We start from the raw sequence: 24,882 nt of genomic DNA, 5'->3' as shown, positions 1-24,882 counted from the left end.
AATGGAAGGCAGAGAGTATATGAGAGGACTGCCCTAGAGTCAGAGGTCAGAGAAGGCTACCATGAGGAAGAGACAGCTGAGGTGAGGGAGGAGCAGGGGCAAATAAGGTGAAGCAAGGGAGAACATGCTGGTCTTAGAGAGCAGCCTGTGCAAAGCCCCAGAGGCAGAGAAAGGAGCAGAGGGTTGAAGGAAGGCCAGAGTGGGTGTAGTGCAGACAGCACGAGAAGCCAGGCAAGGTGGAGCTGGGATTGTGCTGGAGCTTACAGGTAGGGGCGAGAGTCACAACACTCAGCGACAGAGACAGGGACGTAAAGATGGGAACAGGAGACACTGGGAACTATGGGTGTGGGAGGGCGGGAGGAGGGCATGGGTGGAAAAACTAACTATTGGGTACTGTGTTCACTACCTGGGTGACAGGATCATATGCCCTCCAAACCTCAGTGTCATGCAGTACATTCATGTAACAAACCTGCACAGGTACCCCCAAATCTAAACTAGAAGTTGAAATTATAAACAACTGGGACAGCGTGCCCCTGGGCCAGAGCAGTGTGTGTGCATGCATGTGTGTGCTCACCAGCTGCACCAGATGTTAACCCTGTAGTTGCTGACTGAGGGGAAGGGGTCTGGGGGAGGGGGACAGTGGCCAGAGCAGCAGGGATGGGGTACTTAAGAGCCTGCAACAGGCCGGGCGCGATAGCTCATGCCTGTAATCTCAGCACTTTGGGAGGCCGAGGTGGGCAGATCACCTGAGGTCAAGTGTTCGAGACCAGCCTGGCCTACATGATGGAACTATTTAGTCTCCACTAAAATAAAAAATTAGCCGGGCATGATGGCAGGCACCTGTAATTCCAGCTACTTGGGAAGCTGAGATGCAAGAGAATCTCTTGAACCCAAGAGGCAGAGGTTGTGGTGAGCCGAGATCGAGCCACTGCATTCCAGCTTGGGCAACAGAGCAAGACTCTGTCTCAAAAAAAAAAAAAAAAGAGCCTGTGGCAGTGGCCACTGACCTGGAGGAGTGGAGCGTTTCAGCATTTAACACCTGCACAGCTGTATTGCTGTGTCCTGGTTGAATATCCCCCCTTGTAGAAGCCACATGAAGGATTCTAGTCTTTCTCCCGAGCATAGAGGAAAGTGAACCACAGATTCAAGCACAGGAGTGACGTGATCAGGGTTGTGCTTTAAAGGGTCTCACTGGCTACCGCATGGAAAACAGGTGGAGGGCCCAGCGGTGCAGTGGGTGGGGGGCCTGTGTGTGCCCAGCAGCACAGGAGGGACGTGTGGGCAGCTTGGATGAGGGTCATGGCTGTGGAGATGGAGCAAAGCCAAGCAGGCTTGGGTGATGGATTGGATGGGGCACTGAGGGGAAGTAGACTCAAGAAAGACTTTCCGAGGGCTGGCTTCCACGGCAGGTGGGTGGTGGCACCATCCGCTAAATGAGGGATGCTGGGAGCAGACGGGTGTGTGGAAACATGGGGGAGGAGTCAAGAGCAGAGCTGTTCCAGATCCTGGTAAGGAGGCTCTGAGGAATCCAAGCAGAAATATATAGTAAGCAGTTGGATATTTGAGCCTGGAACTCAGATAAGAGGTCCAGCCCAAAGATAGATATTTGGAAGTCATTCAGCCTTCGAGGAAGTCGAGTGCTGGCGGGGGCTGATGAGAGCAGGGAGGAAAGGCATGTTGAATATACTCCCACTCGCCTGTGTGGGGTCATTCCACAGCGCTCATTAAACACCCACTCTGTGCCAGGCCTATTCTAGGCACTGAACAAGACAGACAAAATAGTCTGCGCGCTCGTGGCCTGTGCATGCTGGTGAAGGAAATAGACAATAGCTAAGAGGATGGGCACATACATGAAGTCAGCTGATGGTAGACACTGGGGAGGAGGAAGGTCAAGGTGACTATTTCGGTGGGGTGGTTGGGAGGGCTCTCTAGGGAGACGACTTTCAAGAGGTCTGGAAGAAGTAAGGGAGAGCGCCATGTGGTTTCTGGGGAACAGTATTCTTGGGAGAGCAGGAAACACGTGCAAAGGCCCTGGGGCAGGAGTAAGAGTGGTTTGCTTGGGGAACAGTGAGGCTGGAGTTGAGTGATGGAAGGGAAGGTGGTAGGCAGGGGGGTTGGAGGAGTGCCTGGGGTCAGATCAAAGAGGGCTTGCATTGGTGAGGGCTTAGATTTTGCCATAAGGGTGAAGTCATTTGAAGGTGTTGCACCTCTTGATGCTTATGCTGATGGAGGTTTCTAAACAATTGCCCTCGCTGCTGTGTGGAGGATAGACTCAGAGCACAGGGACAGGAGCGGCAAGACTGGTGAGGAGACTGGTGCGGGGGCCAGGTGGGACCCCGGGGTGGCTTTGAATAATGGGAAGAGAGGAGAGGTAGGGAGGCCAGAGGACTTGCTGCCCAGGCTTGGAGTGTCATCACCCCAGATGTGTTGGTCTCAGCACACATTTTGCCGGGGCTCCTTACGCAGCCTGGGAATGGGTCATTCTTCCAGCTAGAGCAGCCACATAGCAATGGGTTGGGAGGTTCCATCTCAGCTCAACAGCCACTGTGAAGACAGCCTTGATCCCCATAGCTTGAAGCCATTCCTGCCTTTGTGATGTGTCAGTACCTCTCTTAAGGCTCAAGCCTAGCTGGTCCTACTATGTGGCTTGGTAACATCGAGCAGGTCTTCCCTCTCCTGGTGGGCTCCAAGCCGCGGTGAGGCAAAACCCATGATTGGGGACTCTGTTTCTCCACAGCGCCTGGCATAGGATGTGTCCTATGGTAGATGCTCTGGCATTTGTCTTAATAAATGGCCACATAATTGTGCACAGACCCATATTAGCTTCACATGCTCAGTTTCCAGAATTATTGTTAGATTAATATCAAATCAAAATTTTTTCTCATGGAGACTATAGCAATACAAAAATACTTTCTGGGATGAAGTAACTGACTATACACATTGATGAGTCAACCAAATAAAATAAAACCAGAAAAGAGCAGTGCCGGCCTGTGTCCCCTGAATTCCTACAATTGTCAGATTGACATGGATGTTCCACTGGGGGCCGTGAGCTGGAATCCTGGGAGCAAAAAGCCTCACTGTTTTAGTTTTCTGTTCTATTCCGATGATGCTGACACTTGCTGGTTCATTTGGCCTTCCTGATAGCAAAGAAAGGGCTTGAGACTCCAGGAGATAATCTTCCATGAAAAGGAGAAGCCTCGTCATCCACAACTCAGCGTAAGGCAGAGTTCAAAGTGAAGACTTCCCAGAGCAGCCCAGGCACTGTTGGTCCTCTTTGCCTGTCTCATTTTTCTCCATAGTGCTTGTTACTGCGTGCCTTCATATGCGTTTATGTGTCTGCTTATTTTTGTCTTCACTAAATTGTAGGCACCTTAAGGGGAGAGGGCTTTGCTTTCCTCATTGCTCTGTGTCAGGATCCTGCTTAACCTATAGCATGTGCTCATAAACCCAGTTGACAGACTGTGTGGAAAAAAAAAAGCAGCAATGTTGTTTGCTGTAGCTGTGAATGGTGAAAGCTTATATATTTTATACTTAGTCCACGTAGGAACTAGACTAAGCACCATCACTTTGTAAAAGCCGTGTGCAATCGTGCATACTTAGGATAATGAGCCTGCAATAAGCATGGCTCAGATGCTGGCATTAGCCCCACGGGTCGAGTATTTGGCAATATTTGCTGCAGTGTCCAGAAGCTCGACCATCTGAATGATCACAAAAGCATACATGATTTCCAGTGCGAAAACCCAGCCCAGGAAAGCACGTGAAACCATGCCAACTCCCTGGATGTGCCCTAAAGTTCCACAAGTGCATTAGGAAGCCCTAATGTTTATCTTGAAGGTAAAGGGTTGCGGGCATTTGGAATAAATGGAGCACCTATAACAATAATTTCTGCTACAGTGTAGTACTTTCTACAGCAGCCAAATTCCAAGTCTTTTGATCAGGATTTCTTGTACTCTGGTGATGGTGATAATTACGACCTTTCCAAGCTATAGAATCTTAGGGCTTAGTGGAGCTCACGGCATTCAATTTCCATTTTATAGCTCAGGAAACTGAGGTCTTGAAGTTACTTCTGAATATCTTATGCTGTATGACTTTGGATTTGGGGAGTTGGGCTTAAGAAGTCCAAGATGAGGCTGGGCGTGGTGGCTCACGCCTGTAATCCCAGCACTTTGGGAAGCCGAGGCGGGCAGATCACCTGAGGTCAGGAGTTCGAGACCAGCCTGACTAACATGGAGAAACCCTGTCTCTACTGAAAATACAAAATTAGCCAAGTGTTGTGGCGCATGCCTGTAATCCCAGCTACTCAGGAGGCTGAGGCAAGAGAATCACTTGAACCTGGGAGGTGGAGGATGTGGTGAGCTGAGATCGCACCATTGCACTCCAGCCTGGGCAACAAGGGAGAAACTCCATCTCAAAAAAAAAAAAGAAGAAGTCCAAGATGAGGCCAGGCACAGTAGCTCATGCCTGTAATCCCAGCACTTTGGGAGGCTGAGGCGGGTGGATCACCTGAGGTCATGAGTTTGAGACCAGCCTGACCAACATGGTGAAACTCCATCTCTACTAAAAATAAAAAATTAGTCGGGCATGGTCGTGGGTGCCTACAATCCTAGCTACTTGGTAGTCTGAGGCAGGAGAATCACTTGAACCCGGGAGGCGAAGGTTGCAGTGAGCCGAGATTGTGCCACTGCACTCCAGCCTGGGCAACAGAGCAAGACTCCGTCTCAAAAAAAAAAAAAAGTCCAAGATGAAATTTCTCTGCTCATTCATTTATTCTGCAAACATTTATTGACCAGTTACAATGATCCATGCACCATGCTAGAGACTAGGGCTAACCAAAATGAATAAATTCGTGCCCTGTTTTCAAAGAACTCAGAGGCAGGTAAAAGGTCCAGCTTACAGATAAAAGATTACAAATTCAGTATCGTAAGTGCCATCCTGAAGGAGTACAGGAGATGTTTTTGTCCATGTAATCATTCATTCAACAATTTTTTTTTTTTTTGAGATGGAGTCTTGCTCTGTCGCCCAGGTTGGAGGGCAGTGGCAGGATCTCTGTTCACTGCAAGCTCCGCCTCCCAGGTTCATGCCATTCTCCTGCCTCAGCCCCCCAAGTAGCTGGGACTACAGGCGCCCGCCACCACGCCCGGCTAATTTTTTGTATTTTTAGTAGAGACGGGGTTTCACTGTGTTAGCTGGGATGGTCTTGATCTCCTGACCTCGTGATCTGCCCGCCTTAGCCTCCCAAAGTGCTGGGATTACAGGCGTAAGCCACCGCGCCTGCCTTCATTCAACAAATATTTTTTGAGCTGTTCTAATGTTCCAAGAGCCAGCCAGTCAAAGATGAGCAGGTCCTGGGACCTGCCCTTATGTCGTTTCTTGTCTAAGGGTAGTGGCTGGCTTGCTAATGAGTCAGAGAAAGGTTGTGAAGGAAGGATACAAGTCTCCGAGTACAGAACTGGGAAACAGGAATTGCTGTGAGAAGGAACAGACTGCAAAGGCTGGAGTGCCAAAGGGCACTGGGGCAGGGGGCAGTTCGGGGAGGTTGGGGTACATGAAATGAAAGAGGGTGAGGATGGTGGTCAATCCAGCTAAGGAGGTTAGAGCTAGATCTGTATAGATCTAGAACCTGGCACTTTTCTCTGTCGTTGTCTTTTTCTTAGGAACTGTTGACAGGCATAGAAAAATGTATTAAACTACATAGTTCTCTGATCCTACCTGCACCCCAAAAACACACAGAAAGCCTTCCTAAAATGATGGTGTTGTGGTATTAAACTTCTTTAGACTTGCTGCCTTGGTGCAGCTCTGGAATAGGGATGAGGAAGAAAGAACGTTTCATTGGAGCCCTCACCTGGGAGAAGAGTGTTCTGTGTTAAATAGTTAAACCAGATATGCAGCTAGGTGCCCCTATGCCTGGCACCTGGTACCTGCGACACCGTCAATGCTGATGTCACCCTGAGAGTTGGTTAGAGCAGGTGCTTGACCAGGGAGGCTGGGGAGACTCAGAGAGGTGAAGAGTCTCAGAGCCCAGGACTGAGACACCCAGCCCAAGCCTCTGTACTGACTCAGAGGATGGATTTGACACTGTGCAGCAAGCCTGTTATTGTTCTGGGTGATCTGCCCCAGACTGGTTTCATTTTCCCTTCCTCTGCAGCCAAGGAAGAGCTAATTGACCAGTTCAGTTACATAAAAATCTTCATTTGTAGTCACAGCAGGGACATTCCATGGAATCCTAGGGACTGGGAAAAGGGTGACTAGCACCTTCAGGAACGATCCGGAACGTAGTGCAAGGAACACACACTCTCTAAACTCCACATTATGGTTTCATTGCTCTAGGAATTTAGAATATGAAGACTAGACATGATCTTCATAGTGCTTAGAGACAAAGAAAAAAGATAGGCCTGTGTGTGGCAGGTTCCATGAAGGTGCATTGAATTCTGCAAACCTTATGCACCAGGCTCCATGCTAGGACCTGATTACCAAGGTGAGCAAAACATAGGATCTCAAAGAATTCAGGCCTTTGGGATAGACAGACACAAGCGCAGATAAATGCAATTCTGTGTGATGAGGGTCTTGAGAGAGTTATCAAGGTCCGTGGAACATGGCCAAGAAAGCAATCCACTTTTAGGGGGCTAGAAATAAGGTACAGTGTGGCAAAGAGAGGGGACAGGTAAAGTCACAGGCAAAATGACACTCGGTCTGGGCCTTGAGGAAGATTCGCCTCTCTGGTTGTTAGAGGAAACGCTGAAAGCAGATCCCATGGTTGTGATGAGACTAGAGGAGGAATGAGAATTGGCCACGATTGTTTGCATTCGATTGACTTCTTTGGTGTAAACCCTTTCTGTCCGTTTTGACAAGCCTTGGCTCTGATTTTAACTCCCTTACGTTCTGCGAAACCACTGTTAACAGTTTATATGAATCTTGGCATATTATCTTTTCTGTACATGCAAAACACATAGCTTAACTCTTTTCTGCAAGCTGTTACGTTGTCTTATTCTTGGAATTATGGAATTCAGACGAAACTGGAAGCTCAGAGCAGTTTTGTCATTGCAAAGCAGCATAAATTGAAGCCTGGGAGGTCATAGATAAGGACAGTTTAGAAGCCCAGGGTTCTTTTCTCCTGACCCCACTGCTCTTCTTCTAAAGGTCTGGGTCTTTTTTTTTTTTTTTTAAAGAATACCAAGATCTCGGGCATAGATGCTCTTTCTAGTCCATAGGAGATATTCTTAGCTGCTGAGCTGCATTTCAGAGTCCCATTCTCTCATTAACTCGAGCTCACACTTCCTCCTCCACCTTCCCAAGGGCCCATCAGCCTCTGCAGTTGATTTGCTGCTGAGCTGCAGGATTTCTCAGAGCACAGGGCTGCTGCGAGTTCTGTACAATCAAAATAGAAAGAAGGTGAGCTGAGGTTGATTCATTTCCTTGCAGAGCTCTAAAATCGTTGTGCATTCCTTTTTCTTAAGGTAATGAAAAGGATTAGAGTGTTTTTCCTCCTCATGAGTATCCAGCAAACTGTGAATCCTAAGCGCTACCTGGGCAGGAGGGCTAAAGTTAGATTGCAACAAAGCAAACAGAGAAAATGCTCAGAGCCGGTTGCCTCCCTTTCCATCTGCGCCACCTCTCTCTGAGTTTGTGCTGTCCTCTCAGTTTCTTCTCTTATTCTGTCTTTCCTGTCCCTAGGCAAGAGACAGATTTGCAAAGGAGATCAGGTGTGATTTTCCACTAGGGTTATGGCAGTTGCTTCAGCTCTGCCTGGCTTCTGATTCATTAGATTCCAAGATCATATATTTTTAGCAGACCTTTCCCACCAAGCAGTCTCTGGGGAGCCATAAACTATCTGGGTTAGAAAGAGGCTGCAGGTGGTATGGCCCCGCAGAACGAGAGGCCTGCCCTCCAGAAGAGGTCTCCCCCATCAGCGGGTTTCCCTGTGGGCTGAGGGCTGTTCTCTTAGCGTGTTTGATTGCACTCTGGGGTTTCCATCCTGGAATAATATCAGAACTCCAGTAAAGGTCGTGCCTCACAGTTCCTTTACAAATAGGACAGATGCCCAGCCACTCAGAAGGCTGAGGCGGGAGGATGGCTTGAGCCCAGGAGTTCAAGACCAGCCTGAGCAACATAGTGAGACCTTGTCCTACAGAACAAATAAATAATTTAAAAATTAAACATTAAAAAACAAATTAGCCAGACATGGCCCTGCACCTGTAGTCCCAGCTACTCAGGAGGATCGCCTGAGCCCAGGAGTTTGAGGTTTGTGGTGAGCTGTGAATAGCCATAGTACTCCATCCTGGGCAACATAGCAAGACCCCATCTCTAAAAGAAAGAAAGGAAAAACCAGGACAGATAGATGTAATTATAACTTCATACTGGCTGTGATTCCCAAAATGTGTAGAAGCCCCAGCAGGCCACCTGTCCCCTACATAGACCCCAGAATTACCCCCACAACATCACTCCTCTCCTCCAGCAGCCTCTGCACCTCACCACCACTCCTCCTTACCTCCCACTAAAAAATTGTTTAGTAGTTCCGAATCTATAGAAAAGTTACAAGAACGTACAGAGAATTCCCGCATCTCCCGTGTCTGCATTATCTACGCCCGTTCTTCTACACTTCCTGTCCCTGTTCATCTGTCTATAATGCAGGACATGCGACCTGATTCGGCACATCTCCAGACAGTCCAGTGTACACCATCCAAAAGTAAGGGCACTTTCCCACGTATCCATCCCACGTGCCTGCCAATCTGGAAATCAACACTGATGCAACACAACCATCCAATCCACAGACTCCATTAGGATTTTGCTAACTGTCCCTTCTCCGACAATTTCTCCCTCTCTCTGTGCCTCCTTCCTTCACATCTCCCCGCCCCTTCTTCTTTCTCCCTCTGCTCCCTTTCCTGCTCCCCTCCATCCTTTCCTCTCTGTCTCTCTGTCTCTGTCTGTTTTCTCACGCTGTCTCTGTTCCCCTCCACCTTTTTCTGTCTCTCTTTCTCTGGTTCAGAAATCTCTCCAGGAAGATATTTTGCATTTAGTTGTCATGTCTCATCAGCCTCCTTCCATCTGGAATAGGCCCTCAGCATGCCCATTTCTCATGTGTTTGACTGTTTTCCATGCTGTAGTTTGAGCCTCAGCTGTCTGTCTGATGCTGCCTCATGGCCATATGGCCATGCTGGACAGGAATACCATAGAAATCATGCTCCCACCGGGCGCGGAGGCTCACGCCTGTAATCCCAGCACTTTGGGAGGCTGAGGTGGGCAGATCACGAGGTCAGGAGATCGAGACCATCCTGGCGAACACTGTGAAACCCCGTCTCTACTAAAAATATAAAAAAATTAGCTGGGCGTGGTGGCGGGCCTGTAGTCCCAGCTACTTGGGAGGCTGAGGCAGGAGAATGGTGTGAACCCGGGAGGCGGAGCTTGCAGTGAGCCGAGATTGCACCACTGCACTCCAGCCTGGGCAACAGAGCAAGACTCTGTCTCAAAAAAAAAAGAAAAAAAAAAGAAATCATGCTCCCTCCCCACTCCTGGGGATGTTAATCTTGATCACCAAGTAAAGTTGGTGCCAGCCACGTTTTTCTACTATAAGTTCACTGCTTTTCCCTTTGTAATTGATCAGTATTGTGTTGAGGGAGGGAAATATTTCAGTCTAAAGGGATCCATTGATGGGAGCCCATTAATGACATCTGCCTGTATCAGCTACTGCTGTGGTGGCTCCAGACAGTGATTCCTCATTTCCATCATGTCTTCTACATTTTTTAGCTGGCGTTCTACTAAAGGATAAGCTTTTTCTTCTCCCCATTAATTTATTTTTTCTTTATTTGTGTCGAGCTGTTTGTACTCATGGATTTGTCTCCTATGGATTTGTCTTCATTTCAACCTGATACTCCCATGACTTATTTTAATGGTCAAGTCTAAGCTGGGCCAATAAAAGTCCTTCCCATCAGTTGGCTTCTTCATCCTTTGACATGTCCTCATCATTCCTTGAGCATTTTCCTACTTTCTGGCACAAGGTGCCCCAGGCCCATTTTGTACTTGCCCTGCCCCAGCCCTGGCTCAGCACTTCTCCAAAGATCCCTGGTTCCTGTTAGTGGAGACAGCACTTAGACACCAGGGTCCAGCCCCCGATGAGCCCATTGCTCCGGGTTGTCATATGTCTGTGTGCATGCGTGTATGCATACACGAGTCTGCTAACTACGTCTACAGTTGTCTATGTATATATATATATATATGAAGAATCAATGAGATCACACCAATATTTCTGGTTCCAGCCCAGTGCTCAGAATTCTTTCTAGCCTTTCCTCTCCCCATGTTTGTACAGTCCTTCAGACAGCAGGAGGCCTGAATGCCACTGATGCCCGTCCTCCTTAACATATTCACTGACTTGTTTGTTCAGTGTGACAACCTCCCAACCACTCCATTAGCTGTCCTCTTTCTCAGACCCCAGACACGCTGCTGCCCATGCCCTGCAGGGCACCTCTCTGTTCACTGCCCTCTAAGGCCGACATCTCCAGCTGGGTGGGGAGGGAAGGAGAAGGATGAGAAGGGAAGATGGGAAAGCACTCCTTCAGCTTTGATTTCATTTCTGTTTTGGTTGAAAATTTGATGTAGGCGATTTGAGGAAAGAAATCAAAACTTATATAGCTCTAGTAATTTTTTTGATGTGTCTCAGTTCATTTCCTCTTCTAGACAAACTATCACGCCGTCGCTCCTTCCCTTCCCATCATCTGCTCTGCCTCCTGTGGCTCCATGGTCTTTGCCTTACTTTCTTCCCTGCTCTTTCTTTCATTCTCATCAGTTTCAGGATTTGGAGTAAGTATGGCAGTCACTCCAGTCCTTCTTTTCCTCTCTGTAACCCCAGTTTAGGCTCTTCTCTCCTACTCTGCTGCAGGGCTGCAGACCTGCAAATGTAATATATTCTGTTGTGGTCTCACTCCACAAACAAGGACCAATAATAGAGCAAAGCCAGAGGTCACACATGTACAAGTTGGTTGCTATTTGGGGAATTAAGCTTCTGTGACATCGAGTATAGCACTTGTTTGTTTATAATAACTCAACAGAGAATCCAAATTGAATAGGAAAGTGGGATATGAAATATATCCCACTAACCTAGGATATTAAATAGAAGAGTCCACTATGTAGACACCTTCCTCCTTATCACAGGCAAGATCTTCTGCCTGGATCTTTGCTGCCTGCATGGGTAAAGGTAAAAGCATCTAGGCATTTCTTTTCTCATCTTTCATTTTATTCACTCTGGGGTCCTCAGACTCCTTGGTGTCTCTGCCACTGCTATCGGGCCTATTCTTTCTAGGACTGCGGTGCCTTCCATCCCCATAACATCTTCCCCTGGCCAGTGCCTCCCTTGCCTCTGGGCCTGGCTCGACCAATCATTGGATAATAGATATTGATTGATGCAAAGTTTGTGTTTCCCAAGTGTTATATGAACATATTGCCTAGGTTCTCTGGAAACACAGCTCAAAGAAAGGGAGTGGGGGACTGAGCAGTGAATTTCAGGAGGTGTGGGGTGGGGAGGTCCTCAGTCACGGGATGCAGCTGAAGCTGCCTGCTCCATAGAGGCAGGGCCAGCCTTGTGCACGGGTGAAATAAACAGCTGCGTGGAAAGGAGGTGTGAGGGCTGTGTGTCCTCATGGGAATGTAGGCATTCGCTTTTGAGATGTTCTTGCAGTTTTGCAGAGACACCGAGGCCTTTCTATTTCAAACCGTTCCCCTTCTCTTGACAGGAAGAGTTAAATTCCCCGTGTCTCCTGTATTCATACATTTGGAAATCAATTAGTGCAACTGGGGCAATCAGAAGAGCTAAACAGAGGAATAATTTAACGAGAACAAATGTCTGGAATTGTGTATTTTGCCAATGGAATTTCTCACAGTTGGTGCAAGAAAATACTCCACATTGAATTAATCAGGCTGAATGTGACTTTTTTCTTCTTCTTCTTAAAAATGTTAAAAGAAACATAGCCTAGCTGAGGTCTCCTTCCCCGCCCATCACACAGATCGCTTTTCAGAACAATCCTGTCAGTTGACATTCCACCTGAAAAAGAGCAAAGGCAGATGCACAGCTCTAGGTGTGTGTGCTTGGCATGAAGATTTTTGCCAAAAAGAGCCTTAAAAGGTTATCTCCTGTGTTAGGACCATGTGGAAAGAGATCATATGGGGACAGCTGGCCTTAAGGGCTCAGTACAGAGAGTATGTAGGATGCAGAAGGCTGCAGAGAGCATGGCTCCTACCCTGACGATGACAAAAAGCTCGATAATTTACAAAGTGATTGTTTTTTCCTGAACCCATCTCATGCCTGCCTGAGGTAGTAAGGCAGCCAAGTAAACAGAATTTCAAACAGAGGCAAAGCCCTCTAAGAAGCGGGCCACGTAAATTGCTTCAGCTTTGGCAGAGGTCAGGAAAGAGAGGTGTTCACCATACAAGCCAAAATCTTTTTTTTTTTTTTCAGGTAAGGTCTCACTTCACCACTCAGGCTCAAGGACAGTGGTGCAATCATAGCTCACTGCAGCCTTGAACTGCTGGGCTCAAGGGATCCTCCCACCTCAGCCTCCCAAAGTGCTGGGATTAAAAACCATCACACCCAGCCACCAAAATCTTAAATGTTCTTGAAGGCCAAGTGTGGGCTGGTGTGTCTGGAACAGGCTTTTCTCCACGGGCCCCCCATGAGAAGTATTGGGATACGTCAGGAGCCAGAGGAGGCCCCCTCGGCAGCCAGGTGTGTAGGAGGTGACCTCTGACTGTGCAGGCAGGGGTGGAGGGAGGAACGGACACAAAGCTTTCACCGCTTCTCCAGCTCTTTCCCTCATGTGAAGCAAAAACAGACCCTCTCATCTTTATTTTTATTTTTGAAATTGTGGTAACATTTATTCTGAGAATAAAACAGGCCTCACCTCCCCTACCTCCATGGGGCGCTGAGAGGAGGGAAGCCCAGTTCTGGGTGGAGTGGGTTGGAAGCCCCACCCATCTGTAAATGGGACTCCCAGGTCCCCATGGGTGCATGAGGTGAACGAGGCAATTGCTCTTCCCCACCCACCCAGCATCCTCACCTGCCCTGTCCCCCTCCTGGGGACCAGAGATCCCTGCATGGCCAGAAGCCAGCCCAGCCTACCTGTAAGAGCAGGCCTGTTAATCCAGTGCTGTCCAGGTGTGGGAGGCAGTGCCTGGCCCCAGGCTGAAGCCCACAGGTCTGCCAGTTGGGCCTGGTTTGCGTCTGTATCCCAGGGGACATGGTTGAGCAAAGACCCGTGTGTCAGCCCCAGAGGCCTGAGCTGGCTTATCCAGCACTCACTGCACCAACTCAGGAACCTTAATTTGAAGTAGACATTGAGGGGTGGTGATTACATGAATGTGTATATAGAGTGCACGCATACAGAGATACACCAATCCTTAGACCGTAGACCTAGGGGAGGAATAGAAACAAACTGCCTCAGCCAGGGAAGGGGTAGGAAACATTCCTGCCAATGACTTGCTGCTATAGGGAAGATAGGAGCAGCCACCTTGGGACTCCTAGGGGAGGGGCTGTAGATTGTTTTGGGCCCGGGATTCTACACCAATAACAAGCAGGCAGTTGGGCGTAGTGGCTCACGCCTGTAATCCCAGCACTTTGGGAGGCCGAGACGGGTAGACTACCTAAGTTCAGGAGTTCGAGACCAGCCTGGCCAACATGGTGAAACCCCGTCTACTAAAAATACAAAAAATTAGCCAGGCATGGTGGCAGACGCCTGTAATCCCAGCTACTTGGGAGGTTGAGGCAGGTGAATTGCTTGAACTTGGGAGGTGGAGGTTGCAGTGAGCCAAGATCATGCCACTGCACTCCAGCCTGGGCAATGAGAGTGAAACTCCATCTAAAAAAAAAAAAAAAAATCAAAAACAAACACAAAAAAACCAAGCAGGGGTCGACTACTGCTGGGGGAGGAGCAAGAAACTCACCCAAGACCAATGCAAGTGAGACAGGTTTTGCTGCCACAGAGAAGGGGGAAGGATTGCTAAACATGGAAAAGAAATCCCACCTTAGAGGGCCAGATGTACAGAGCCTGCCTAATACTGAAGCTGGAGCACGACAAAAGAGAACATGCCCATTCCTGCCAGCCTAACATGTTGTAATAAGGAAGAGCAGGCCACTGCTGGGAGAAGAGTAGGAGCATGGAGAATTACCTCATTTAAGGCCCAGGCATGCAGGATGGCTGCAAGTTGAGGGAGGTCAAGAACACTCACACAAAAAGCCCCTGGCACCCCAGCTCCAACTCAAAGTTCAAGATAACCGCAGTCTACCTTTGTAAGAATGTGAAGGCTGTGGTGCACTAAAAGTAACAACAAAACTCAAACTCAGGTCAACCCCTGAGATTGACTCAGCCTTCCCACCTCCATGCTGACAACATCACAGAAGAAGAGGCATGTTGATTTCCAGCCGTAAATACTATTTACCTCAGTCTCTACTGCTCTTCTATGCTTGATGTCTGGCACTCAACTAAAAATTATCACACACCAAAAAAAAAGAAAGAAAGAAAAAAACAATGAACTATTGTTGAGAGACAAAGCAATAAACAGAATCAGACCTAGAGATGACCACGATGTTGGATGTTGGAAGTATTAGATGGACTTTAAAATAACTATGATTAATATGTTAAAGTATCTAGTGGGAAAAGTAGATAACATTCATGAGTAGATGGAAATTTTCAGCAGAGAGATGAAAACTATAAGAAAAAGTTCAATGAAATGCTGAAAACAAAAGACACTTTCTCAGAAATGAAGAATTTATTCAACAGGTTCATCAGTAGACTGGACATAACTGAGGAGAGAATTAAAGAACTTGAGGATAAGTCAATAGAAATAATTCAAATTGAAAGAAAAGAGAGAAAAGAGGGGGAAAAAACAAACCAAAACAGAGTAGCCAAGAGCTATGGAACAACATCAACTGGTCTAAAACACATGTAATTGGAGCTCCAGAAGGCAGTATCTGTAGGAAAAAGACTCTAGCGAACTGGTGTTTTCCTCCAGGGAAAGCCATATGGTTAAAAAATGGCCACAAGTAGTTATTGCTTTTCTCCCCAGCTTCTAATTTAGTGAAATCATTTACTCTTATATTATTCTGCTTCCTTTTTGCTTATCTTCTACACCCTGTTATTTGAGGGAAGAAATATGTGATTTATCCACACCTCCAATCCCCTTTAACAGCCTGTCTGCCGTTTGGCTTCAAGAAAAGTGGCTGTGAAGGTGAGATGGAGTCGCCGAAAAGATTCAAAGCAAGTCTCAGCAAGCTGCCTTTTACTTTTAGCAACCAAGCTAACTTAAACTTGATTTAGCTAAAGTAAAACATGATTCTCAGTTTTGAAGAGGTGGTAAATTACAGTTCATCTCTGTCCATACTTACAGCTAAGAACAAATAGCTCACATAATTTGCAGTCCTCCTCCTCCTTCTCATTTGAGCAATGAAAAATCTGCTTAAAGAAAAAGGAAGTATTAAATATGGTATTTATCCACAAAATGCTCTTTTGGATATCAGAAGTGGTCTCCTGCATAAATTAGTTATGCATTTAATAAGACAGCTGTACAAGCTCCTTTGTGTGTGTGTGCAGGAGGTTCGTTTTCAGGTGTTCAGCAACTTCCGCTGCTAGATGGTGGTGACTTGTGGCTGTCACCACCCCTTAGGTAGGTAGACGCAGCCATCTACGTACTAAGACCAATTGCTGGAGGAGAGGTGCTGCTGGGGTCTGGATGTTTGTGCATCTGTTGTATCCAAATGCTTTGGGAAAGGAAGAGGAGGGCACTTGCTGAGAGAGCTGGGAGCATATTTTAGCTTATGGGTTTAGAATCTAAACTCAGATACACTTCTCATCTTGCTGTTTTTAATGAACTTGCAACTCTGTCTTTGTGCAGGTGGGCACCTCTGCCTTGAAAAGTCCTCTGCGAAGCTTTCTGGGTCTTCTTGACAGAGCAACTCCTTTCTCTTCTGTGCCACCTCTACCCCTTTACATGCTGTTTGGGGCTTTTTTCACATGATTTTGCATTTATTTTTTATGCATCCGTGTTCCCTACAAAACTGAGTTCTTCAAGGGAAACAGTTTGTGTTTGATTCATTTCTAGCACAGGGCCAGACACAGACGAGGTTCTCAATAAATATTTGTTGAGTTGGGTTAAGTAATTGCTCAGCGTTTGATGGCAACAGTGTCCACACCTGTGGCTGAGACAAGTGCTTCCTCAGCCCCGTCCCCATGTGTTTTTCACAGGCATTGCATTCCCAGACCATCTTGCATCTCTCTCATTAACTGTGCCCAGTGGGGTTTGATTCAGTGGCCCTGCTGAGAACAGTGGATTCAGATCCCCACAGTAATAGACTTGGAAGTGATTTAGGGTGACTATGTTAAAGACAAATCTACAATAAAGTGGGAAAACATTTTTTAAAAATCATAAAGAAGAAGGAGATCGCTGGGCCAGGATCTGGGATGGAGGGAGAGTGCAGCTCCGCGAGAGGCAGGTCTACTCAGGCGGCCCCTTGCATGGCGAGGGTCTTACTCTCTGCCCTTTGCGAGGGAGGCATGGGACCCAGGAAGAGAAGAAAGGGGGTTTTCTGCAGATCAGAGTGATGAATAAAATCCTAGAGATCAGTTGCCGAGGTCACAATCAGATCCATTCGTTAGCTCTAAGCTTCATGGAGACCAGAAAAGGGAAGATATGCTTTCATCATCTGATAAAAAGAAACACATCGTTTTGGGTTTTGTTTTGTTTTGTTTTTTTTGAGACAGAGTCTCTCTCTGTCACCCAGGCTGGAATTCAGTGGTGTGATCTCTGCTTGCTGCAACCTTGGCCTCCCAGGTTCAAACTGTTCTCCTACCTCAGCCTCCTGAGTAGCTGGGACCACAGACGCGTGTCACCACACCTGGCTAATTGTTGTATTTTTAGTAGAGACAGAGTTTCTCCATGCTGTCCAGGCTGGTCTCGAACTCCTGCCCTCAAGTGATCCGGCTGCTTCAGTTCCCAAAGTGCTGGGATTACAGATGTGAGCCACCGTGCCCAGCCAGTTATCACAGTAGTTTTTAGCGGGGAGAAAACCAAACCTCCTTTTTTCTGGGAAATCCAGGTTGGTCCTGTGTGTGGCTGTGCCCTGGAGACGCTGCATGGCCTCTGCCAATCGTTTGACTACTCTGGGCCTTGACTTCCTCAGCTGCAGATGAAAGGGTGGAGTTCAGGGACCTCTAATATCCCTTTCGAGTCCTGCATTCTCTGGTCAGACAGTATATCTAGAATCCCTCCGGATTGAAATCGTGACATTGGCCTCAAACAGCAGGGGCCGGCCGTCCCAGAGCATTAGCGGCAAGCATTAGCTATTTCTTTCCAGGCTTGCTGGTTTTGTGGCTTTGATGCATTCAGGACCCACAAATGCTCATCAGAGCGACTGCGCTGCCCAAGTAAGCACTAAAACCCCAGCCATCAGCACCGAGGCAAGGCTGGCTGCCGCTGCGAGTCAGCTTCCCGCAGTAAGCGGCCAGCGGCAGCTGCCGGGCTGTCACTCCAGCCGTGCCGACAGCCACAAACACCAACCCAGTTCCCAAGCAATCACAGGGCATCCGCTGTCAGCACTAGGAAGCTTCTAGATAAGGCTGCCGCTGGGTTGGAAGAGCGCTTGCAGAAATGCTGTGTGCTGCCTGAAAAAGCTCGCCCTGCTCTGAGAAGGAGCAGGGACTCCTTCCTGCAGACCCACCCAGAAAAGAGTTGCAAGATGCAGAAGCAAGAGTGGCTCCAGGCTCTCAGCGCACTGGTCACTCGACAAATTGCTTTGCAGTGAATTTGTCTTGCAAATCAAGGGGAGGGGAATTGGTTTCTGCCTGCCCAGTGCTTTCTCCCCTTCTCCTGGATTCCCATCTGGCCCTCAAGCACTTTCTCCCTCTCTATTACCCAGACTGGCTCTGACCTAGCTTTCTCTAATAAACTCATTCACACTGGGTGAGAAGAATCCACACAGCTTTGGACCCTTCACTGAATGGTGTGCAAAATCTGCAGGAGGAGGAAACCTCATGGCCAGTGGTCATTTTCAGGCGTCTGCATGAGGAAATATTTGGTGAACCACCCCCTCTCCCCTACACACACACCCTGGCAAGGCTGGCTGTGCTGATAGGCAAGGGTGCAGGGCTGCCCTGACCTAAATAGGAGGTAGGTAATGTTCCCTTTGCAGCCCCCCTTCTCATTTCTCTAACATCCAAGGCATCTGTTATATTTGCTGCATCCAAGGTCCCCACATAAAAGAAGCGTTGGACCCCTTCCATTCTCCTATCATGACTTTGGGTGACTTTCCTCTGCTAGTTATGGCAAAGCAATTTGCCTAATCTGTGAATGGGCTAATGCACTCCCACTCCCAGGTAGAATACTTGTGTTTGAACAAGAACCTCCTGAAAATGATGCCCTGACACAATGGGAGAGCTGGAATTCGAGGAACGCAGGGTGGGGCTGCGGAGATATTTGGGGACGTGAGTCAGGGACCCCGCACATCACACCTGCAGAAACCAAGCCCTCCATCTAGGTGGTGAGGATCTGTTTCATGAACCGGAGCCTGAAGTGGCTCTGAGGCCTCCCCTGGAAAGGAGCGCAATAGAACAGAATTAATCAAAACGGGAGGCCAGGAGGAGGAGGAGGACAGGAGGGGAAAATTGCTGGCGGGGAAGGAGGAGGACAGGAACAAAATAAAAAAGCAGGGGGTGGAGTTTGCTCACTGACTAAAATCATTTTCCGTACGGAGCCAAGATCGACTCATCCGTTGGAATTGATATTTTGCTCCTTCATATTGTCAGACTTATTTGTGGCTCCGAGTAGCACTCCTTGATGTCAGCTTTTGCCGGAAAGTTTCAAGACCTTTCAGGGCAAGGATCAGAAGAGCAGGAAGCATGAGAGTGATGAATAAAACTTGAACTTGGCTGCCTTCCATAAAGCACAGTGGCAGCTTCACCAGATGCAGCTGGAACTTTAATTGGTTAAATTTTAATTGGCTCTGCTCTTGTGGGCTAAGGGTTGGGCAAGGAAAATGTGTTTTGTTTGTTTGTTTGTTTGTTTGTTTTTTGCTTTTCCTAAAGCTTAACTGTCAGGCAGCCTTCTTTGGTCACCTTTGAAATGGTGGGATGGCAAAGGGGCTATTTTATGTTTTACATTTTATTTTTATTTTTGAGACAGGGTCTGGCCCTGTCACCCAGTAGCAGGATCTCAGCTCACTGTAGCCTCAAACTCCTGGGCTCAGGTGATTCTCCCACCTCAGCCCCCTGAGTAGCTGGGACTATAGGCACACACTACCACACCTGTATACTTCTGTGGGCTTTTTTTTTTCTTTTGTAGAGCTAGGGTTTCATCATGTTGCCCAGGCTGGTCTCAAAATCCTGGGCTCAAGCAACCAGCCTGCTTCAGCCTCCCAAAGCGCTGGGACTACAGGTGTAAGCCACTGTACTGGGCCAAAGGGGCTATTTTAATACTGATTTTTCTATTGAGGAAATCTTACAGCTGGGTGGTTGGTGGTATTCATTTCTCATATGACCTTGCTTCAGAGTTTAACATCTTACCAAACATATGTCTATTTCTACAAGTATTTAGGATGCACTGGTGTTACCACTTTGCTTTTCCTGGTCACTGCTGTGAAAATTAACCAGGGGTTGAAGCTACATCATTTTAATTAAGTGGGCTGCCTAAAGCCTGGCCTCGACATGAATTTCAAGGTCACCATGGGTGTTGTGAGAGCTTACTGCCTAATTCACATCTGGGAGTGGCAGGCTAGCTCTTGCCCTTCCTTTCCATCTCTGCTCTGTTGTGACCTGAGGCGTGAAGGGGAGGCTGGGTGGCCCTGCCCTGTGCCCCTTCCAACCTCTAGACACACTCCACTCCTTCTCTCCAGTGCTGTGAACACCTCAGGGCTGGGAAGGGGCCTGGGCCCCCACTGGGACCTGCAGAAAGCACCATTTGACTAACCATGCCCTTCCCGCCTCTCTGCTCTTTACAGAATGGGTTGAATGGCTTGCATCTGGCTTCTAAGGAAGGCCATGTGAAAATGGTGGTTGAACTTCTGCACAAAGAAATCATTCTAGAAACAACAACCAAGGTATGTCTCACAGGGAGTGGGGGAGCTTTGCATTGAAAATTCAAGTTTGTGAGTCCTTCCTTAGAAACCAGTCCTTCATGAGAGAACTCAGGCATGCATCTGAATTTCTCTTATCCTTCCAATCACTTTTTAGTTCTCTGAATCCCTGAAGCTGCCTGAAACAGACCCCGTTTCCAGAAAGATTCAGTGGGCCTTTATCCTCATCACTAGGTTACGTATCTAAAAATAGAGCCCTTTCCTGGTGGCTTTATACTTTCTCAGGGTCCTTGACTCTAACTCAGTGTCCAAGGGCTCTGGAAGCGCCAATCAGGTGCCTGGAGTCGAATCCCAGCAGACATACTTCACACTCTGTGACCTGGGACGAGTTACTTGGCCACTGTGAAGCCTCAGCTTCTTTGTCTGTAAAATGGAGATAATAATACTTAGTTGCAGGGTTGGTATGAAAAGTAAGTGAGATGGCATACATCAAATGCCTGGATGTATTTATTGGATGGATGCATTTACTACTTATTGGATGCACTTATTGATTATTGGATATATTAATTGATTACTGATTCCTGTAGTAAGGAATCAATAAATACTAGTGACCATGTTGTTACTGAGGGTTGTAGAGAAGAATCCAGATTTCTTTCATTTCTCCTTCTCCAGCAAGTCTTCCTTGTTCAGCCCCAAACTGATTTCCTCTCCTCGCTAACGATCTGGAACAGCATTCTCTTTCATGAGGAGGCGTTTGGCATGAGGCGACGCCAGGCATCCACAGTAACGTATTTCACTCCATTTCAGTAGATTATAAATACCAGTGACTCAACTTCGAAATCCCAGAGTCATGAAATTGATACATCTATAGATTGCAAAATAAGTTTCATTTTTTACCTGACATGCATCTTATTTATCAAACAAGATGCAGCCAGCAATTAAAAATAAAATGAAACAGGCTGGGCGCGGTGGCTCACGCCTGTAATCCCAGCACTTTGGGAGGCTGAGGCGGGAGGATCACTTGAGGTCAGGAGTTTGAGACCAGCTTGGCCAACATGGTGAAACCCCGTCTCTACTAAAAATACAAAAATTAGCCGGGCGTGGTGGCGGGCGCCTGTAATCCCAGCTACTCAGGAGACTGAGGCAGGGGAATCGCTTGAACCCTGCCTCAAGCGGAGGTGGAGGTTGCAGTGAGCCATGACTGCACCACTGCACTCTAGCCTGGGTGACAGAGTGAAACTCCATCTCAAAAATAAATAAATAAATAAAACGAAACAAGGCTGGACGTGGTGGCTCATACCTCTAATCCCAGCACTTTGGGAGGCCGAGGAGGGGAGATCACCTGCGGTTAGGAGTTCGAAACCAGCCCAGCCAACATGGCGAAACCCCATCTTTACTAAACATACAAAAATCAGCCAGTCGTGGTGGCACAGGCCTGTAATCCCAGCTACTCGGGAAGCTGAGGCAGGAGAATCGCTTGAACCCAGGAGGTGGAGGTTGCGGTGAGCCGAGATCGCGCCATTGCACTCCAGCCTGGGTGACAGAGACAGACTCCCTCTCAAAAATAAATAAATAAAATGAAACAAAAAATCATCTCCATTTGCTAACTCAAGTACTGTCTCCCCAGTTACTGTTTTCTCTTCTCTTCCCTCCTCTGTTCCTTTCCCATGTTTTTCTTCTGGAGTTCTTTCCCCCTAGCCTCTTATTTTCCTTTTGGTATATATTACACGTGGTCTCACACACAACCTCAATTTCAGTTCCATGCAGCAAACAGTTTGCCGCCTCTCAAGCCGAGAACATAGAAGAACAATATGTAGAGAACAGATATAATTTATGGTTATGAAGTGAACTACCAAAATATTATGAAGGTAGAATCATCTCTTGAGGTAAAATTCTGTAATTTTCATGTCATTTCCTGAATGTGAAAAGATCTTATTGCACTTATGGATAAAATAAACTGAGTTGCTCTTTCTGACTGGATACGGGGTATTTTTTTCCCAAATTCTATGTCAAATTCCAATTGTTCCCACCCTGCTTTTCGTGTGGATGAAGGGTGAGATTATTTTCTCTGCACACTCCCACGTACCTGGCTGTGAGCTGTGTGCCATCTGACCTGCCCCGCGTGTGCCGGAGCGGCGCCTGCCCTGGCGTGCCTTCAAGGGCTGCGGAAACACGAGGCTTCAGCGCTTCGACTATTTCCGAATCTCCTCCCCAGGTTGTGATTTTGCAAGTGAACACTTGGTGTGTCTTTTTTATTTTTAGAAATTTTCTAAGCCAACGTGGCTTTGGAATACCATCCAGAGAGAGGGGGAAAAAAAAGGTGGAACTGAAACCGTGGGCTGGGGAAGAGTCACAACAGATTGGGGACTGTGATGGGGCTCCCAGGCAGCAGAAAGATGAAAAAAAAAAAAAAAGAAGAAAAAGAGTAAAAAGCCAAAACCAATTTAGATTCCTAAAATGTACTTAGAAATTTTAAAAGCACAAAACAAATGCATTCTCTCCCCATCCTCCTATCTCCAGCTCTTAGAGACTGGAGCTCAGCACCTAAGCTGTTAATGAATGGGGACAGCTTTCATCTCCACTGGAAAAAAGCCTGCTCTCTCACTTGGGGTCCCTCTCCCGCTTCCACTTGCATTCAATCAGCACCCATGCAACCATCCTCCCTGCTCTGAGCTCTGTGAGCCCCTGAAAATAGAGAAATTGGGTGTTTGTGGAGCAAAATATAGCTAAGTAATTTTTCCTGCTCCTTTGAGGCCATGTTCTTTCATGGTGAGGGAGGGGCAGAGAAAATAGAGGCTCACAAATCCCTTTTCCTGTGACTCCCACAACTTAAGCCAGGGGCCTTCTTGAGCCTCATAATGTGTGTGTGTAGATAGGGGAAAGGAGGTCCACTTCCAGAATTTTCCCTGTGTTCTTATTCCTCACTTATGCTACCGTTGGCTCAGCTGGCCCGAACCAAGATCCATAGCCAGGTTTCCATCACTGATGAGCTCCCCAAAACAGGGTGACCTTCCCCTCCTCGTGGGGTAAGGAAAGCTCTCATATCATTGGACTTCAGGCAGGAAGGGTCAGTTGGAAAGAAACCTTTGACGTGAGCCTCTTGATGTCTCCACGGCCTCTGTGCCTCCATGCTGGCCCAGGCCTTCTGTGCTTATGCCCAGGAAGCATGTGGCCAGTGAATGAATGCACCCAGGATGCCTCCTTCTTTTCCATGGGAGCCCAGAAGATGCCACTTGGAGCTCAGCGTCCTGGTGTTTAGAAAAGTTTCTGGTGCCAGCAGTGCTGCTCCATTTGGTACAGCAGGTGCCAAGCCTCTCAATGGAGGCTCTTTGGACTTCTATGAAAAATTATTAATGAGCTTCCAGACTTTCATATCTGGCATTTATTCTCCAATGGATACTTGAGGAAAAACCTTTTTCTTCATCAAATAGAACTTGAGGAGAAATCAAAAAGACAACTTCAGGAGGCAACAGATGGGAAGTGCCTGCCTTTAAACAAAACAAAACATAAACAGGCTTTATGCCTTTAAAAAAAAAAAAAAGAAAGAAAAGACAGACAGACTGGGTCTCACTGTTTCCCAGGCTGGTCTTGAACTCCTGGACTCAAGCAATCCTCCCGCCTTGGCCTCCCAAAGTGCCAGGATTACCAATGTGAGCTGCTGCACCCAGCCCCAGGCTTTATGCTTGAATTACCAGGCAGAGTACAAGAAACAGACCTGAGCTGCTTCCCAGCCCCCAGGGCGGCCTCATGGGGCTGCCTCCCTGACGCGGGGAAGCAGGGTCAGCAGCGGCTGGGGGGCCACGCGGCTAGGACCCAGGCTGCTCCCTTCCATCTCAGTGAGGAAGCTTTTCCTCCAGGTGACAGGAGCCACTGGGCAAGGTCAGAGTCCAAAGTCCCTGCTTGTCAGTTCTTAAGTTTCTTGAAATGGATTAGTTAATGATTATGTAGTTTAGTAAAAAGAACTACATACTGTCTAAACTCTAAAAATGAGGTTGTTTGAGATCTCTGCTCCTTAAGTAGTGCAGGGACAGATGGGTCCGACCATGGACCTATTTTCTCCACTCGCCCTATTTGACAGAAGCATGGAGTGGAGGCTGCCCGCCCCTGCCCCTCAACTCCCTGAATTGGGGCGCAGGTGCAGGGCACCCAGGGGAGTCCACCCCCAGAGGCAGTGCTGACATTGTGGTCCAGGACCCCCAGGGGCTGGCAGGAGCCTGGCTGGAAGGCTGTGGGTATCCCGGGAACAGATGGAGGCTGCTGGTCCTGTCTGTGAATTGTTGTTTAATATCAAAGAAGAATCCAGACAAGAAAACCTGAGAATGTTAAACTCATGTTCTCAGGCCCATGCCTGTAATACCAGAGTGCTGAGAGGCTAAGACAGGAGACCAGCCTGGACAACAAAGTGAGAGCCCATCTCTACAAAAAATTTAAAAATTGGCTGGGCACGGTGGCACACGCCTTAGTCCCACCTACTTGGGAGGCTGAGGTGGGAGGATCACTTGAGCCCAGGAGTTGGAGGCTGCAGTGAGTTATGATGGTGCCACTGTGCTCCAGCCTGGGTGTTAGAGCGAGACCTCCAATTCTAAAAACAAAATAAAACAAAACAAAAACTCACTTTCTCAGAACCTGCCTTATTTCTCAGTCTCTGCCATTGGTTCTTATCTTTTACAAAGTTTAAAACAATTACGTGCCTAGTTTTCCTCCAGTGTTTATTCTCTCCAGTTTTTCTCTCCTCTTGGATTTGGTGAACCCTTACTCATTACATTTTGCTTACTAGTATGTTGGATATTCTTTGTATTTTTCTTGGCCAGATTGTATTCCATTTATTACCCCCCATTTAT

At 47.6% G+C, this 24,882-nt stretch overlaps 1 protein-coding gene across 7 annotated transcripts in view; it reads left to right on the top strand.

Moving 5' to 3' along the window:
* Positions 1–24,882, top strand: part of ANK1 (ankyrin 1) — a 240,830-nt gene that overhangs the window by 142,542 nt on the left and 73,406 nt on the right. For all 7 annotated transcript variants that reach the window (XM_055116509.2, XM_003823295.6, XM_034965993.3 and 4 more), the window contains exon 3: positions 19,967–20,065. In XM_055116509.2, coding sequence (XP_054972484.1) covers positions 19,967–20,065 — 99 coding nt within the window. The remainder of the gene's footprint in view (positions 1–19,966; positions 20,066–24,882) is intronic.

This window comes from Pan paniscus, chromosome 7, assembly GCF_029289425.2.
Source record: "Pan paniscus chromosome 7, NHGRI_mPanPan1-v2.0_pri, whole genome shotgun sequence".
Taxonomy (NCBI): Eukaryota; Metazoa; Chordata; class Mammalia; order Primates; family Hominidae; genus Pan; species Pan paniscus.
The sequence above is the reverse complement of the archived record's forward strand: the minus strand, read 5'-3'. Positions and strand labels throughout refer to the sequence as shown.